At 42.0% G+C, this 19,247-nt stretch overlaps 1 protein-coding gene across 3 annotated transcripts in view; it reads left to right on the top strand.

Annotated features, from left to right (window-relative positions):
• The window catches only part of LOC126335334 (tRNA-uridine aminocarboxypropyltransferase 1), a 40,367-nt gene extending 21,625 nt beyond the window's left edge, over window positions 1-18,742 (top strand). For all 3 annotated transcript variants that reach the window (XM_049998492.1, XM_049998491.1, XM_049998493.1), the window contains exons 4-5: window positions 13,418-13,557; window positions 16,435-18,742. In XM_049998492.1, coding sequence (XP_049854449.1) covers window positions 13,418-13,557; window positions 16,435-16,682 — 388 coding nt within the window. In that variant the 3' untranslated portion in view covers window positions 16,683-18,742. The remainder of the gene's footprint in view (window positions 1-13,417; window positions 13,558-16,434) is intronic.
• The last annotated feature ends 505 nt before the right edge of the window (window positions 18,743-19,247 follow it).

Raw genomic sequence — 19,247 nt, forward strand, 5'->3', positions numbered from 1 at the left:
CCACCGTACAATGCTTCTTGGCTGTCAAGCTGCATTGAACGAGCTCCACTGACCCATGGATGTTCACTTTGGTTTCGCCATGTTTTGAAGACTTTCACCACAGCCATCCTCGAACACAAATTGTGCAGTTTCTGAAATGCTCATGCCAAGCCTCTGAGCCAATCTATTCTGCTTCAGAAAGCTGATGCGCCTTCCACATTCTATACACAGGTAACACTCTCACTGGTACTACATGCACGCTCTCTCTCTCTCTCTCTCTCTCTCTCTCTCTCTCTCTCTCTCTCTCTCTCTCTCTGTGTGTGTGTGTGTGTGTGTGTGTGTGTGTGTGTGTGTGTGTGATTAGCAGTCATTCCTTGCCAAGTGATGATGCTATCACCTGGATGTGTTTATATCGATAGTAGGTCAGTGGTCATAATGATCTGCTGACCATTGTATAATGGCTGTAGTTTACCTTAGCTTCCAAACATTCATAGTACCAACATTGCTAGATCATGTTGACTAATATTCCAAGCCCAGATCAGGAAGTCTACAGACTTTTGTCCCTCATACTATTGAAAAGGCTGCTGTCCATGTTTGGGAACCACATGCTAGTTTGGTTTCCACAGATGCCAGTCCAATGTCATTGCTCCTAAGACAGGCCATCCTACTGTGGCAATGTCTGTGGTTTATGGTACCCTTTGTACATCATTTGCAGTTACTCACCAAACTGACCTGAGGAAAAGTGCCTGAAGCCAGACTGAGGTATCAGTGCATGCATTAACACCTACTTGTGCAAATACAGGGTCTTTCATTAAGAGTAATACTTCTTAAAATTGTAGTTCTCAGTTACAAATAAATTTTTTGTGTGGGCAAATTTGAGCTGAGCTGAAACTTCCTGGCAGATTAAAACTGTGTGCCGGACCGAGACACAAACTCGGGACCTTTGCTTTCACGGGCAAGTGCTCTACCCGCGAAAGGCAAATGTCCCGAGTTCGAGTCTCAGTCCAGCACACAGTTTTAATCTGCCAGGAAGTTTCATATCAGCGCACACTCCGCTGCAGAGTGAAAACCTCATTCAAGTTTGAGCTGATTTCACTCTACATGACCAGAAGCCACCAAGAAGTCAATGTAAAGCATAAAAGCAAGGACAATATTGCAGCAATAGTGACCACTATTGTGGAAGAGCCGAAAGTGTCAGTTTCAAGATGATCTCAATGGTTGAGACATAAATTTGGCGAATCTTGCAAAAGGATTTGGGTCTACACCCTTACAAAGTTGAAGTGGTGGACAGAGTGGTTAGCAGTTGGAGCCATCATCTGCATCCATGTGTTCAAAACTGTTGTGGACATTTGAACATTTTGTTCAGATAATAACTGCAGTGTCTAAACCTCAAAATAATGCACATTTTACATTGATACATTAAGTGGTTTATTTCCTTATTTTTTTCAAATTTTAAGAAGTATCACTCGTAATGAAAGACCCTTAGTAGATTCAGGCAACTAAGTACAGCCTTATCTACTAGAGATGGGCTAAACTCTTCTTTCCAGAGATCAGATCAGAATTGTTCACTCCCAGAAATGAACCAGCTCTTTTTGATGACTCACCACTCATTCACAATGGAAAATAAATGGAAGGGACATTGCCCTTTAAACTTGGTTTATTCCAGTACTATACCTGTATTTTGATCTTATTTGATCCTATTTTGAAGTAACACAGGTAATGAGAAAGAAGTTTGTATTGTTTATTGAAATTTCCACGATATGACAAAGTTTTTGATTATTGATTTATTTTGCACTATTGTGGTTTTTTGGGTGATCGGAAAATGTTGTAACTTGAGATTCACCTTAACAATGTATTAAACTTCATTAACCTCGTACAAATACATCGCAAGCCATATATTTTTAAAGTGAACGTTTCCTTCCGAAGACGCCTAAAATCGCAAAATCCATACTACAGTAAGAAAAAATATAAAAATTTGACTGTAAGACCAAAGTGCTGCATATAGCCTTACGCAGAATAAAACAAGGAAATTATTGGTGTATCACATTTTGCAATACGTTTATTGGTTCGCTCGTAATTAAAGCGTAAATTCGAGTGTCCATAATAAAAAATCCTATAGTAAGAGGAGTTGTCAGTAACCTCATCTGATCAGTTTAAACAAATAAAAATAAAATAAAAACAAATGATGTATACATAATTAAGTAATATACATACCAGTATTACTACGAAGAACAATATCCAGTATAGACAAACTCCGATGCAGAGGCGCTGAGTCAAGCAGGTCGAGCGGCGAGCTGTATTACTGCATGAGCTAAGACCACAGAGAACAGAGTGACACCTGAGTTGCTTTGCTCATCGCTCTGGCTAGAGTCGAGAACGGTGGGGTGAGCATTCAGCGGGCGAGTTCCGAGGGTGGGGGAAGCGGTGAACGTCCACCAGTCACCCGCTCCGAGACAAATCGCCTGTTCTCTTGCGAGCAGGTTGTTGCGAGTAGTTCTTATGTTCTGCGCTAGGAGGCTTTCTGTCCTGTTGCTTGCATCAACTGCCCAGAGGGCAGGACGTGCGACTGAAACAATCGCCGATGGAGAGCGATGCTAAGTTAAGGTGCACCAGACACTGCACGCGGCAGAGGAAGCATAGAGACGGCACGGCATATGTGAAACACAAAATCCAGTGGGGCACTGCACAATGCAGGCAGCCAAGGCAGAAGCAGGGCAGAGGCCGGCGCCGGTTGTGTTGTGTGGCGTGCAGTGTGCTCTGACCAGCAGAGGCCCCACTGATCTGATCTCTCTCTCTCTCTCTCTCTCTCTCTCTGCTGTGGGAAATGTTTGGAGCTACCGCTCTTTTTTCTGATTCACTCATTGTTCACTGCTTTGAAAGATTCAACTCTATGAATCAGTTGAGGAGCGGATCCCCCATCTCTACTACCTACCCCCTCTTCCTGCCTACCCTTTCACTGCAGTTGGGGGAGGCTGCAACCTAAGGTAATACAAGGCCTGAAATAAATAGCAAAATTCACCTGAGAAGACTCATACCACCACTGTCATGGATGCCCCTGTGGGTCCGGGGATTAGAATAGGCCTGAGGTATTCCTGCCTGTCGTAAGAGGCAACTAAAAGGAGTTTCACATGTTTCATCCTTTATATGATGGTCCCCTGTTGTGTTTGACCTCTATACTTCCAAATTTTTCCGAAGAGCAAGCCAATTGGGGAAGGGTGCCTTACATGGTGCATTGTGTCCATCGTGCATTGAGATCTTTAGCCCACTTTCTCTTCATCACATTCTCCATCTCTTAGCGAGGACACCTTCCTGGGTGTGTTTTCCACCATGCACTATGCAGTGTCACTTTCTTATTCGACGATGACCATAGACTTCTTTGCACCTGACATCCAAGCCAGTCCATTGTGGTGGGGTCGCCTGGTACCCTGTTGGTTGTAGCCCCCGGACCACACAGGGATCTCTCTGCTGATGCCTGCGCCGTTAACTTCCCACATATACCAAGGGGTAGATGCCCATCCCAGTGGGGCATCCGGGCTCCTGGTAATGGCCACCCTGCCATGTGGCCTTTTCTGCGGCTGGTTGGCGCCTGTGGGGAGGGCCCTCTTGGGAGTGGGGGCCATCAGGGTGGATGACACACAATGAAGTGTAGTCCATCTCTTGCTGGTGGTGAAACACCAGCAGTCTGTAAGCGTTCATGAGCTCAATTCAATGCACAGAAGTATGCCCCAAAATTGTTCCCCTCCCTGGCCACACCATCGGAGTAACGTCAGGCTAAGGATGGCAGCGTATCTTATTCGCCCCGGTACCTTGTATGTTCGAGAGCTGATGGGGGAATCTTTCATGATGATGAAGCCTCAGTTTTTTGTTGAGCATTTAGAAGACAAGTTTGGGGAGGGGGAGGGCTTGTCCAAAATGAGATCTGCTTCAGTCTTTATCAATACCGCATCCTCTGCCCAGTCACAGGCGTTACTCACTTGTGACAAGCTGGGGGATATTTCTGTAACCATGATGCTGCATAAGAGCTTAAATATGGTTCAGGGTATTGTACTTCACAGGGACCTTCTTTTGCAGTCTGGGCACCAATTTAGAGTGGCAAGGTGTACATTTTGTTCGGTGTGTCCACCGAATCAGAGGGATAATCTGTTTGCCACTGTTGCCTTCATCTTGGTCTTCGAGGGTGATACATTGCCCAAGAAGGTCAAGGTGATTGTCTATTGCTGCGATGTAAAGCCCTATACACCTCACCCAATGTGGTGCTTTGAGTGCTGGAAGTTTGGCCATATGTTTTCCTGCTGTACTTCCAGCATCATATGTCAAGATTGTGGATGCCCATCAATCCCAATACCCCACGTGCCCCGCCTCCCATCTGTGTCAGCTGTGGTGAGCATCATTCGCCTTGCTCGCCAGTCTGCAGGATTTTCCAGAAAGAAAGGAAAATCATGGAGTACAAGACCTGGACCGACTGACCTACACTGCGGCTAAGAGAAAATTTGAACGCCTGCATCCTGTGCTTATGAGATCTTCTTACGCCGCCGCTACAACAGTTCTGGCCCATCAGCTCCACAAGTCCCAGTCATCTCTCAGAGCCAGAAGACTACACCTGCCTCCTTGATGGTGGGGGGGCATTTCCCTCCCTGTTGCTCTTGCACCACCTACTTTGGTAGCAGCACCCCCCTGACCATCGGGGACGTCCGTCCCCACTTCTAAGTCGGCGTAGCGTAAGTCATCGGAAGCTTCTCTCACTAGGATCGGGTCCCTTGGATCGCTTCCTTCCCAGGTTTCTGCTAGTGGGAAAGACGACACCCGCCAGTGGCTGAAGAGCCCAAAAGCAGCTGGTCGTAGGGCTTCATGCTTATCCTCACTCCCAGAGACTGAGCCAGTAAAGTTCTCCCAGCCAGGGAAAACCAAGGAGCAGCAAGAGAAATCCAAAAAGAAAACCCAGAAGACCAAAGAAATTGCGGTGGCACCCACACCATCACTGCCTACAAGCTCTGCAGCTGAGGATGGGGTGGAGATTTCGGCATTCGCTATATACCTAGATCTTGCCAGACCCTCAGACACAATGAATATAAACTCCTCAGGCAATGAGTTGGTGGTAGCTAGTGATTCTGAGGCGTAACCTACCACATTGAATGTTCCATGCCTTCCCAGTCTCATGACGACGTCATCCTCCTGTGAAATTGCGGTGGTTTTTTCCACCGCCTGGCTGAGCTATGGCAACTGTTAAGCTTTACACCTGCTGTCTGCATTGGCCTCCAGGAAACCTGGTTCTTGGCAATGTGGACCTCTGCTCTCCATGGCTGTAAGGGATATTAAAGGAGCCGTAGCGACTATAATCGAGTGTCAGGTGGAGTTTACGTTTACGTCCTAAACTTAGTCTGTAGTGAACCTGTGCCCCTTCAAACCCCTCTTGAATCTGTGGCTGTCAGAATAAGGACGAAGCAGGAAATAACTGTCTGCAGTGTGTACCTTCCTCCAGATACTGGGGCCACCATACATTTCAGTGTGGCTCATGGTATTTACTTGGTCATTGATTTATCAGTTTGCAGCCCAGGACTTCTCCCATCTATCCACTGGAGAGCACGTGATGACCTGTGTGGTAGTGACCACTTCCCCATCTTCCTGTCACTGCCCGTGTCAGACCCATGGGCGCCTGCCCAAATGGGCTATAAACAAGGCGGACTGGAAAACTTTCACCTCTGCTCTCACTGTTGAATCTCCCACACACGATAACATCGATTTGATGGTTGAGCAGGTTACTACAAGAATTGTTTCTGCAGCAGAAAATGTGATCCCTCACTTTTTAGGGTGCATGAGGCGTTAGGCAGTCCGTTGGTGGTCGCCAGAAGTCGCTGAAGAAATTAAGGAGTGTTGGCGAGCTCTACAGCGTCATAAGTGGCACCCTTCCCTAGAGCACCACATAGCCTTTAAACGGCTCCGTGCCCGCATTCACCAACTTCTCAGACGACGGAAGCAGGAGTGTTGGGATAGATAAGCCTTGAGCATTGGGTACTATACATTACCTTCCCACATCTGGGCAAAGATTAAATGTCTTTTAAGTTAGCAGACCCCAACAGGTTTTCCTGGTGTTACCATAAATGGCGTCTTATCTACCGACGCAAACATGATAGCCGAGCACTTTGCTCAAGCCTCTGTGTCGGAGAATTACCTCCCAGCCTTTCACACTCTCAAATAGCGGCTGGAAGGGAACATCCTCTCATTCACTACATGTCACAGTGAATCCTATAATGCCCCATTTACTGAGTGGGAGCTCCTCAGTGCCCTTGATCATTGCCCTGACACAGCTCCTGGGCCTGATGGGATCCACAGCCAGATGATTAAACCTCTCTCATCTGACTGCAAATGACATGGGTTGACAGAGGAGATAGAGAAAATCCAAAGAAGAGTGGCGCGTTTCGTCACAGGGTTATTTGGTAACTGTGATAGTGTTACGGAGATGTTTAGCAAACTCAAGTGGCAGACTCTGCAAGAGAGGCACTCTGCATTGCGGTGTAGCTTGCTCGCCAGGTTTCAAGAGGGTGCGTTTCTGGATGAGGTATCGAATATATTGCTCCCCCCTACTTATATCTCCCGAGGAGGTCACGAATGTAAAATTAGAGAGATTCGAGCGCGCATGGAGGCTTTCCGGCAGTCATTCTTCCCGCGAACCATACGCGACTGCAACAGAAAAGGGAGGTAATGACAGTGGCACGTAAAGTGCCCTCCGCCACACACCGTTGGGTGGCTTGCGGAGTATAAATGGAAATGTAGTAGATGTAGACATCTCCTAGTCATCTTCAACCTGATCTGGTGCGATGGTGTCTTTCCATTGCAGTAGCAGGAGAGCACCATCATTCCGGTGCTCAAACCCAATAAAAACCTGCTTGATGTGGATAGCTATCAGTCCATCAGCCTCACCAATGTCCTTTGTAACCTGCTGGAACATATGGTATGTCTGCGGTTGGGTTGGGTCCTGGAGTCATGTGGTCTACTGGCTCCATGTTGTTTGGCATCTTTTTTGACTTACATAAAGCATACAACACGACCTGGCGACATCATATCCTTGCCACATTCTATGAGTGGGGTCTCTGGATCCTGCTCTTGATTTTTATCTGAAACTTCCTGTTGCTCCATACTTTCGGTGTCAAAGATGGTGCCTCCCATAGTTCCATCCATATCCAGGAGAGTGGAGTTCCACAGGGCTCTGTATTAAGTGTCTCTCTATTTTTAGTGGCCATCTCTGTATGCAGACGACTTCTGCATTTCGTACTGCTGCTCCAGTACTGGCGTTACTGAGCGTCGCCTACAGGGAGCCATCCACAAGGCTCAATCATGGGCTCTAGTCCATGGCTTCCAATTTTCAACCACAAAGTCACGTCATGCACTTCTGTTGACATTGTACCATTCATCTGCACCCAGAACTTTACCTTCATGATGATCCACTCACTGTAGTGGAGACATATCGATTCTTAGGACTGGTTTTCGACACTCGAGTCACTTGGCTTACTCTGGCAGCACCTCAATGCCCTCCGTTGCCTGAGCAACACCAATTGGGGGTGCAGATCGCTCTACTCTGCTGCGGCTCTACAGAGCCCTTGTCCAATCCCAAATTCATTATGGGAGTGTGGTTTATGGTTCGGCAGTGCCCTCAGCACTGCATTTACTCGATCCTGCGCGCCACTGCGGAGTTCAAATAGCAACAGGATCTTTTACAACGTGTCTGGTGACCAGCGTACTGGTCCCTCCATTGCAAATCAGATGTGCACAACAGCTCGCCAGTTATGCAGCACACGTTTGTAATTCTCCTGAGCATCCGGAGTACCGTGTCCTTTTTCTGCCTGCGGCAGTCCATCTCCCATATTGGCGGCCGAGGTTGGGGCTAACGATTGCAGTTCGCGTATGCTCCCTTCTCTCTGAGCTGGAGTCCTACCCTTTACTACCTCTACTTACGATCCATTTACTTACTCCTCCATGGTGTATGCTTCGGCCGCAGCTTCTTCTGGAGCTTTTATGTGGCCCTAAGGACTCCTTTAACCATGCGGCTTCCTGCTGTCACTTCCTCTTGATTCTTGCCATATTCCGGAGCTGTCAAGTGGTTTACACTGAGGGGTCGGTAGCTGATGGTTGCGTTGGCTTTGCTTACGTTCACGGCGGCCATATTGAACAGCATTGCTTGCCCAATGGCTGCAGTGTATTCACTGCAGAGATGGTGGCCATTTCTCATGCACTTCAGTATCTCTGTTCTTGTTCAGGGGAGTATTTTCTTTTAAGTACTGTACTGACCCCTTGAGCAGCCTGAAAACTATCGACGAGTGCTACCCTCGTCTTCCTTTGGTACCGTCCATCCAGGAGTCCATATATGCCCTGGAACGGTTCAGTCATTCAGTGGTGTTCGCCTGTACCCCTGGTCACATCGGAATCCCAGGTAATTCACTTGCTGTCAGGCTGGCCAAACAGGCTACATGGAAACCACTTCTGGAGATGGGCATCCCCACAACTGACCTGCATTCATTATTACACCACAAGGTTTTTCAGCTTTGGGAGACAGAATTGCAAAATCTCAGTACGCACAACAAACTGTGAACCATTAAGGGGACCATGAATGTGTGGAAGTCCTCGATGAGGATCTCTCTTGGTTCTCTGCCGGCTCCGCATTGGCCATGCCTGGGCGAGCCATGGCTGCTTCCTGCAATCAGTGTCAGTGCAGTGGCCCATATTTTTCTGCTCTGTCCTCCTTTAACTGCCCTGTGATTTCATCTTTGTTTGCTGGACTCATTATCATTGATTTTAGCAGACAATGCCTCATTGGCTGATTTGATTTTGTTTCATCCATGAGCGTGGGTTGTAACATTCGATCTGAGTTTTAACACATGTCCTTTGTCCCTCTTTGTCCTCCACCCTAGTGCTTTTAGGGTGGGGGTTTTAATGTGTTGCAGGGGGCTGGCTTTTCCTTTTTTATTTTCATGGTCGGCCAGCCACTGTAATCTGCTTCCTTGTTTTACTCTCTTCTAACTGTTTGTTTTCTTGTCCTCTTGTGTTCCTTTTAGAGTTTGTTGCCTTTCCTTCGTTCTTGTGGTCTTTCCTTTCTTTCAGTTTTGTGTTATATGTCTCGTCTGTTTTATTCTCACACTTGTGGCATTTTTTAAATTAGGAACAAGGGACCAATGATCTTGTAGTTTGGTCCCTTTACCCCCTCTTTTAAACCAACCAACCAATCTGTCATAGATGGTGAAAGCACAGACAAGAGGTACTTATAACATAATCATCAACTATCTACTCCTCTTCCTTGCCCATTCCCTCCCCCCAGTCTGAGAATTGCCGCCATGATGAAAGGAAAAGGGGAAGAAGATGAAAGATGACATATATTATTTGGTGGAATTTGAACAGTTATAGGACTCGGGTAGAGTAGCTAAAGCTCCTGCTTCAGCCCAAACCAGCACATGTCTGGAGGAGATTTATAATTCTAGCCCTCTGATTCCCTTACGCTAAGAAGGTGCTTTCTATTAGAAAGAATGACCTGAGTCATGAAAGCCAAAGGGTTGAGTAGTTTTGTCAGTAACTTTACCTATCCTTCTCACATCATCCCTAATGCTTGACTGCAAGTTACAGCTGTATCAACTTAAGTTTCACACATAAGTGTCCCCTATTTGTCTATTACACAATGATAGTCATATCCTCATGGACCTCATTGAAGAACACCCCTCACCCCCTCCTTTTCCTCCTCCTCGCCATTTCTCCTTCTTGGCAACGTCAGTGCTCATACTGAATTTTGTTTACCCTCCATTACTGTGATTGCCAGTTACTTTAGAGCAAGTTTCAGTAACCAGTGGCTTGTGAGCTGGAACTGGCCTGCAGTTGGTTTCAGTCCAGCCCACAGAAGAAATTCTTAGGAGAGAGAACATGGACATATTGGAACACTGCCAACTGTGGAAACTGAAGGTTATTTATAATGACTTAGCAACAACCAGTTGCTTTTATAGGTTTGTATTTTTCCACAGTGACATTGCAAGGTGCGTGGCATCCCAGCTTCGGATGTTCACATTTATTTACATGTCATAAACATTGTTTCTTTACTAATAGTGTTACAGGCTTCTGCAACAGTAGTTTTTAAGACAGCTATTGTAAAATATTGTAAGTAAAGAAACACTGTTCATTATGTGTAATTAAATGTAAGCATCTGAAGATAGCATAAAATGAATGTGCTCCAGAACTGTGTCTTGAGGCATAGTTTGCTGGTGTGAGATGTCTGGAAAAGGGGACCATTCATATTGATGTGTTACCGCAAAAACATTGTCACGGATGCTATAGTTCAGACTTCATGCACTAGGAGCACACTGTTGCCGTGTCACTCGACAAGGAGGCTCATGAGCTTGATAATGTATGTGAATCAGGCTTGCGGGGTCATCAGAGGTTGCTTTAAAGGATCCTCATTATTTGATGGCTCATTTCTGCACAGTATTGAGATTGTTTTTGCAACAGATCTGACAATATCCTCACCTGCCCTTCCAGATGCTACTTCATGGAAAATGCTAAATGACTGAGATTCCTGCAATCACTTCCCCATCTTAATTCACCTAGCAGAGAGAGAATTATCCAAATGATGACCACAAAGATAGGTACTCAGTAAGCCCAAGTGCCTACTGTACAGCTAGCTGGCTATGATAGAATGCTGTGATAGTGTGCAGGAGTTGATGTACCGTATGTCTGAGATCATCTACAAAGCAGATGATTCATCCATTCCAAATTCTGCCTTTCATTTTAGGAGGTAGTGTACTTCATGGTGGAACAGCTCTTGCCTATCTGCATTGGGGAGCAGTTTGCTGCTGCTGCAATGATTCAGAAGCATTTCATCTGCAGGAAATTTATAATAGCTAGGGCTAAAGTGAAGGAGATTTTTAAGTGGAGCAAAAAGAGGTGAGGACATGAGTTTCTGTACCAAACAAACAGTTCCACATTCTCCAAAGTATGGGAATCAATAAGTAAGGTATTTCAGAAATAGTGATACATCCACTCACCCTAGCGATCAGAGAAAATTTCTTCTGAATCACCAGCTCAATCATTTCTCCTTCTTGGTGCTGTCATTGTACACAATGAGCTTTATGCTTGTGTGTCGTGAAGCTAGAGAATGAGAGACTATATTTATATTGGAGTTTACAGACATATGTAACTTTTCATCTGAAATGAAACTAGAATGAGCTCTTTCATTGACACATGATATCTCATATGGGGCAGACAAGCTTTTGTATAACATACTGCATCATCTGAGCCTGTGATATAATTAAAAAAAAAAAAAAAACAACTTTTCTGCTCTCAAGTGCCTTTCTATGATGGTTACTATCCTGATTCATGGAGAAAAGCAGTCTTAATATCCTTCCCAGAGCCAGGAAAGGATACTATGCTCCCTAGTAGCTGTCGTAGCTTTGCGTTAACATCTTGCATAGGAAAGATTCTTGTACAAATCATTAACTATTGTTTTGTCTGCGTTCTGGAGTCCTGTAAGCTATATTGCCCGTCAAGTATGGGCTTAATAGAAACCTCTTCACCCTGGATAAACTTACTATGCCACAGGACTTTACTGGCAGCCTTTCTCCACAACACCACCTGCTAAAGTTGCCTTAACTCATTAATGCCTTGATTACTTTTCGGTTATTTTTTACATTTATTTGTTTAATCTTGTTTGTTACATTGAAATAGAAGCATTTAACCCTCGAGCAGGTGCACCTGTGTGTAAAGTGTGCCAATCACAAATAACTTTGTTTTGTACCATTCCAAACACAGTAATAAGTTGTTTTGTCCTTTGTCCAAGCGAATAGAATGATCCGTGCAAGAAAATCACCCAGATTCTGAGCTAGCAGCACAATCTCACAATGAGGCTATTATCTACAAGATAATTGGTAATCAAATAAGCGGTTGGCAGGGATCTGATGCAACAGCGCTGTTTAATGCTTCGAATGGGACGTTACTGTGGGGTAACACATTTGTAGGTCAGCAGAGTTATACAGTGAAAGCTTTGTTTTATTATTGTTAACTAAACAGTGATTTAGGTAATATAATGTTAGTTTTTTATTATTGTTTAATTAAACTAAGATTAATCTCTAATTTTGTTTATATGTGTTTACCTTGGTAACATAAATACAGCTATTCGTTACCAAGTGTACAAAATATAAAGGTAATTTTTCCTTTGTTTTTCTAATATATTGCACCACACTATCTATGTAACGCTAAGCACTGTTGAGAGCAAACCATACGTTTATATAAAAAGGTTTTTTTTTTTTTTTTTTTTTTTTTTTTTTTTTTTTTTTTTTTTTTTTTTACTGAAGGAAACATAAAACATGAATGAGACGTGGAGGGGAGGGGGAGGGGGGGGGGGGGAGAGTAGACAGACCCTTGGTAGGATAAGCGGCAAACTCTTCGACACACAGTTCCGTGTACATGTACAAATACTAGGCATGTGCTGATAGTGTTCGTTCCGACATACAATTTTCTTCTGTGTACCTGTATTCTCGCAATCAGATAGTTCATTCCATGTAACTGGATCACATGTGCTACAGTTCTAGAGTATGTATGTAACCATACAGAAGACTGCACGCTCTCTGGAAAAGTAACAGCTGCAGTTTCTTATGCATTCAACCATTCACAGTACGAGCAGGGCTATATTGGCTGATGTTACAAGGACAGATCAATCATCCAAACAGTTCCCCTTGCAACTGCTGAAAAGGATGCTGCCCCTCATCAACAGCGACTTGTTTGTCTGACTGTACCACGGATGTCTCTACATTGTGGTTGCACCTATGGTTATGGCTGTCTATGTGGTTGTGGCACTCAGGCCACCCTACCTTGGCAAGATCCATTGTTCATGGGAGGAATGGCAAATTGCTCAATTGTTAATTGATACAAAGACCAGGGTTTATACTGAGAGGATCTTAAAGCTTTTGAATAATATATGATATAAATTGGAATTGTTCGCATTCATTGTACATGAAGGAAAACACACACACACACACACACACACACACACACACACACACACACACACACACAAACAACGGAGATGCTGACTCGTGGATAAGCACATCAAAAAGACTGTTACAAATATAGCTTTCGGCCAGTAAGGCCTTCATCAGAATTAGATGGTGAACACACACATACACACTCACACAAATACAACTCTCACTCATACCACTGTGTGAGTTGCGTTTGGTTGTATGTGTATGTGTGTGTTTGCCGTTTAATTCTGATGAAGGCTGTACTGGCTGAAAGCTATATTTTGTTGTGCGTATCCGCAACTCAGTATCTTCACTATCCGGTGAGTATCAACTTTTCACGATATTGTTACATTCCATCCTGGATTTTTATACTTTTTCTTTTGTATGTAGATCATAGGCTTTTCGTAACTGATTAAAATTAATCATAGTTTCCTGTTTCCTTTTCATTTCAGATCTGCGAACAGCAATGTACTGGATGATACAAAAAGTACATGGAGCATAACAGAAGGCAATTTACCTGTCACAAGAGCTGTTTTTATTGATAGCACATGGAATCAAAGTCGAGGAATTTACAAAGATCCTCGTCTGAGAGGTAAAATATTGAGTTACTTTTTTTTCCTGCCAGGTTCATTTTGTTTCCTTGAAGCCTTTTATTAATTCAGTTTCCACCTTAGAATCTCTCTCTCTCTCTCTCTCTCTCTCTCTCTCTCTCTCTCTCTCTCTCTCTCTCTCTCTCTCTCTCTCTCGTGTGTGTGTGTGTGTGTGTGTGTGTGTGTGTGTGTGTGTGTGTGTGTGTGTGTGTGTGTGTGTGTGTGTGTTTTGGGGGGGAGGGAGAGGGAGGGAAGGGGGGGGGGGAGAGGGAGAATAGTGGTGATGATATCAACTTTTTGTTTAATTTTAGTTGGTATTAATGTGAAACCCCACTAATATATAGACCCAAATTCACTGGTACTGTGGATATACTTAATCTTGTGGTTGTTTGTTTGAATCTTTTTGTTCTGCACATTAACAACATGAGATCAATGCTCTGAACAATTGAAATATGTTGCTGCCTCACTGAGTCAGTGCTGCCCTATGCAAAAATCATGTAGTGCAATCATGGAAACATATGAACATCTGTTGTCTGATCAAATGTCTGTCAAGATTCTCATCAGGACAGCCACTCACATAAGTGCTACTACCAAAAAGAATAACCTTCAGTTGCGACTGCTGCTTTCGTGCTAATAGCCAATGATTTCATTACCATGGCATTAGGCCAGACATAAACTCCAGGACAGCACATTGCAACAGCTTACACAGTCTATTAAGAACCCAGAGGGAGCCACAGGTAACAGGAAACTGTGCTGAGGGCCCAGATTGGCTGCAAATGAAAGGAGGCAATTACATCTTGGTGTTTGACAAGATCAATATGTAGTTTTATTTATTAAAATGAAGTATATAAAGCACAATCACCCATCATAGTAGACTTTGCAATATACCATGACATTTACTCTAAATAGACAGCAAATCATCAGGATTTAATGTACACATTTGTGTTGAATGAATACACAGTGGTTCATAGGTCTTGTAGGTGATGACATCATGATGAGGGAAATTTCGCGAAATTGTAATTCCTTTCATCTTATTCTTGTCAACACAAACTAAATCCTAGGGTAACCCAATTTTGACCATCGTCGACATCAATAAACAATAAAGTGAAGTCGAACTTAAAACCATTGAGAAATGCTGGACCTGAAAACAACTTTTGATAAGTTGTGGTAGATGTAGCAAAATTGTACGTAATGCCCACATCATAAATTTATTTGTAGATGGTAGGACACCACCTATACACAAGGTGAACTGTATGATGTAGCGGCATTTGCCAGATGAGCTGTTACGTATCTGATAGTTGCGTAAGCTGTTGCAACACACTGTCCTGGAGCTGGGAAAAGTGCACCAAGGCAGCAGAGGGTCTAAACTTATGTAGCTGCTGCTGTGGAGTACTCTCCCGTGCATTGTAAGCTCGATTGCTTCAACCAGTAGATGCACTGCTATATAAACAGTCTTGGTCACATAACAGCTTATTTGCTGAGATGCCACAACATGTTACAGTACACCATGTGTTCAGGTGGTGTCCTAACATCTACAAAAAAAAGATGTAAAGATTAATAGCTATTTGCTTGTCACACATTTCTTTGCAGTTGTAAGTTGCCTTCACTTTAAATTCCATTGATGTTCATTGTCATCAAAATTTCATTACCCTAGCTGTAGTTCCTATTCACAAGAATAATACGTAAGGAATTCAAGCTTTAGAAAATTTGCCTCTTCAAGATGTTGTTGCCTATAAGACAGTGATATTGTCTGAGACTGGTTTTTTCTGCCTCTGCTAGTGCATCTGTTGTCGTTGATAAGAAATTTTGCATCTGTTCAAAATGAACATGTAAATTAAGTCCTGGTGATATGTGGTGTATTTGGATTAAAGGTCATGGTGATATTGTAAAATTTATTGTAATGGATGATTATGACTGTCTTATGTTTGTAATTAAGTATTGTATAAATTTAAGCTATATTGATGGCTAATAATAAATATAGTATAAGTGCCTCCAAATGAAATTGGGAATCCCTCACAAATTGCTGGTTCTGGTCAAAGGGAAGTTGTGTTTATAATGTTTTGATTGAACTGGATCAAAAGGGCTGAACAGACTAAAACATAATAAAACAAAAAAAACTAGGAAGGTGCCAGAATAAAAGTCAAACAATGTTATTGTGATGCACATCGTACATTTCTATTTGATGAGAGGATTACACAACTTTAATTGGACTTTGTCATGGCAGAGTATTATAAAAGTTATTGAAATGTCTTTATCATTGTTTTAATTAATTGGTGCTAATTAAAACATTGTCTTTTAAGTGAAACATGTAATCAGAAGTGAGGTATTTTAATCTCCTGCATCAATTGAGATACATCACTTGCTTCAAAATAGGCTTTTCTAAAAAAGTGTCAAAAACAAGTTGGGCTGTAATTTCTTACCAGGCTTTGCAGGATTTGTTGACTGAAGCCATCCCCCACAAATCTTATTATGTCGATGTGAGTAAGATGTGGTTCTGATTTTCAGTATGTTAGCAGAGCTGGGGATAATTTCTGAAAGATAAACAAAATAGGAAAGCTTGGAACACACAAAGCTGACAAAGTAAATATAAGAGAAAGCATTGATATGGATAGCAATGAATACTTTAAAGCACAGTTTTATCTAGTGACGAAAAGTGTCTGTTATGTTGCAATAGGAGCAACTTTTATCATGTAGAATTTAGGTTATGGTGAACAGAGCAATTTTCATCTGAAGCAGTTGATTTGAAATAGATGAATTGTTCACAGTCAATATTTATAGAAAGCTTGGGAAATTGAATAGAATTATCACAGTGGTTGTCAATGTACCACCAGCTGGGTTTTTGGTGACTAATGTTGTAGTGTTTTAAATTTTTGTTTCAGCACTGCCTTGTGTAATTCTTCAGTCGAGGCTGTCACAGTTTTGGCGCCATCAGAAGGGAAGTCCACGATGGTATCTGGCAACAGTGGAGGCCATACATCAATTCCTTGTAGAGTTAGTGACTGCCAGTAGCTCTTCATATGATGGAGAATTTGATAGTCTTTTATTCTTCTTTAGATACATGTATAGCAAAATACATAGCCTTTATCCAAACCGAGATTTACGTGCATACAAAAGACCAATAAAGTAATAATTTTGTATAAAACCATTTCAGCTGTTCTACTGCTCTATTTTTAAAACCCCATCTTTAGCTTGCAGCTAAAGGGAGTAAGAGATACTTCAACTTCTTTCATGCTTTGGTGGCTTCACATTAGGGTAAAAATCTACATGCAGGGATTGGTTTCTGCTTCATTGTGTGGTATGGTGAACCAGTAAGGAACTAACTTATGAGACACATTGCCATAGTGAGTATAGGCGTAGGTATAGGAGTAAGTGGAATGACAGTTATATAAACTATGAGATGGTTGTTGAGGAGACTCGGCTTGGATTTTTTTGGAATTAGTGTCCCATTGCAGTGGATTCCTTTGTGGTAAATGTCATTTGAATGTGTCATAATTGATTCCTTAACAGTATTTGGCACTGGTGAGGTGTGTGTGCTGAACAGTTGAAGAAAACTGGAACAGTTGTAGTTTGGTTGACAGGCATGCTAATTAGAAAATGTAGTTGAATCAGTAATTTCCAGAAATTTTAAGACATTACTTTGAGAGTTGAAAGAAAAATAAAGACATAATAAATGTCAGTATTTACAGTGATGAAAAAAGTAGTAGTCACTCCTAACACAACAACAAGACACACACAAGATGCAAGGCAACAGAATAACAATGGATTAATAGCTGAGGATCAGATTAGGTAGTATTGTCAATTAGTTACCAGTGATGAATATGTCAAGAAATTCCAGGGTGAAAAAGTTGACAGAAGTTAAAATCAGCTGGTTAGATGCAAAACTTTAGGGAGGAGGAGGAAAATTGAAGAATGAGTGCTCTCAGGTGAACTGTCTTCTGCAGTAAAACCAAATGCCATGCTCCTGAACCTCCTATTGATAATGAAGGCAAGACCTTGAGTACTTGTTTCACCTCTTAAATGAATTTTCTGTACTTTATCCCATTTTCTATTTTATTTCTCATAATGGAGGATGTTTTGAAATCAGGAAGTTAGAAGTTTAATTATGTTTCCTAATTTGTGTCTGTCAAGTGTGTTTTATTTTAGTTGATCTCTTTTCCATGATTTATAATCAAAAACTCCTCTTCCTCCTCAAGTAATGCTGGGAATAAACTTTTATCTTCCTTTTTAATTATTTATAATATTTATTCTTTGACCTGTAAAGACAACTCTGTTCCCAAAAATAAAATGAAAGGAAGAGTTGCACCCACCCCCTTCTTGTTTGTTAATATTTAGAGTTCAAGAGATGTAGGACGCGCAAATAAAAATGCCAAATTGTAAAACTGTCTTCCAAGTTTTACTTTATCCACAGGCAGACCACAACCAACAGTGAAATTTTGTCCGAACAATATCATCTGAGAGTTATTCACTTTTTAAATTCGTCTTCATACCGCCAGTCTTTGGCATTATTGTTTGTGAGTAAAGTTATTGTTATGTATCACAAGTTATTTGGAAAGTAATTGATGTCTTGTTTCTGATATAACTGACAAGTATCAGATATTAGAAATATAATGATATAGAAGATCATCTCCCCAGTATAATCACATAAATTGGAGACCGAGTGCTGTTATCATTTTATGTTATGCTGTTCTACCTACCCATTATTCCTGTTAAGGAGAAATTCTTCTTGAATTTGTAAATTCTATTTTTGACTTTGGTTTTATATTAGTCACGCCAAGTATTTATTGTCATTTGTTGAAAATGTGTGCATGTACTGTCATGATTGCTATGCATTTGCGACCTATTTTAATAGTTTTGCATTTACTGTTTTAATTTGACTGTTTATTGAATTGCTGCTTAATGTGTTAAATTTTAATTCTGCATAGTAACTGCCATGATCTTATTCTCTGTGTTGTGATGTATGTGTGTGTTAGGTCTGCACTTATTTCTTGTTTCTATGTTGGATTTAAGTAGCTTTGTGAAGTACTCCCTAATATTAATGAACATAACATTGATTGTATAATTTGTACATACTATACTGATCTCTACTACTATGTAATAGTTTGTAATTTTTGTTGTTGTGAACACACATAATTTCAGTGTTGTAAAGTTGAAAAGGCAACTGTAATAAAATGGGAATAGGAAACACTCTCTCTTGTCACATGGAAGAAAAGATCCTTGGATTTGAAAGTTAGTGTTTCTGTTTTTTTGTTCATTTGTATGCATTTTGAGTAAGTAGGCTTTTTCCAGTGGTTATTTCAATTTAGTTAAGTTTAAAGATTTTTGTTATAAAAAGATGCACTCTAACTGGAAATGAAAGAAAAAGTGAAATCCACAATATCTAAGACATAAGGAAAGAGTATATTCCTTCCCAGTATGAATACCTTTTGCAGAATTGACAGACAGAAATCAAAAAGGCGGTGAAGTTTGGTAATGGAGAGTTCTGGTAGAATGTAAATAATATAGGATCATTGAGTATTACAGGCATTGAGTTGTCGACAGGCGTGTAAACCTGACTGAAAAATCCTGTAGTTTCTGGACAAATCCTTTTCCTAGCTTAGAGAGAAAACACATGTGTACATGACCACATGCACATGAGAGCTCTCTCTCTCTCTCTCTCTCTCTCTCTCTCTCTCTCTCTCTCTCTCTCTCTCAA

Source organism: Schistocerca gregaria, chromosome 2, assembly GCF_023897955.1.
Source record: "Schistocerca gregaria isolate iqSchGreg1 chromosome 2, iqSchGreg1.2, whole genome shotgun sequence".
Classification (NCBI taxonomy): Eukaryota; Metazoa; Arthropoda; class Insecta; order Orthoptera; family Acrididae; genus Schistocerca; species Schistocerca gregaria.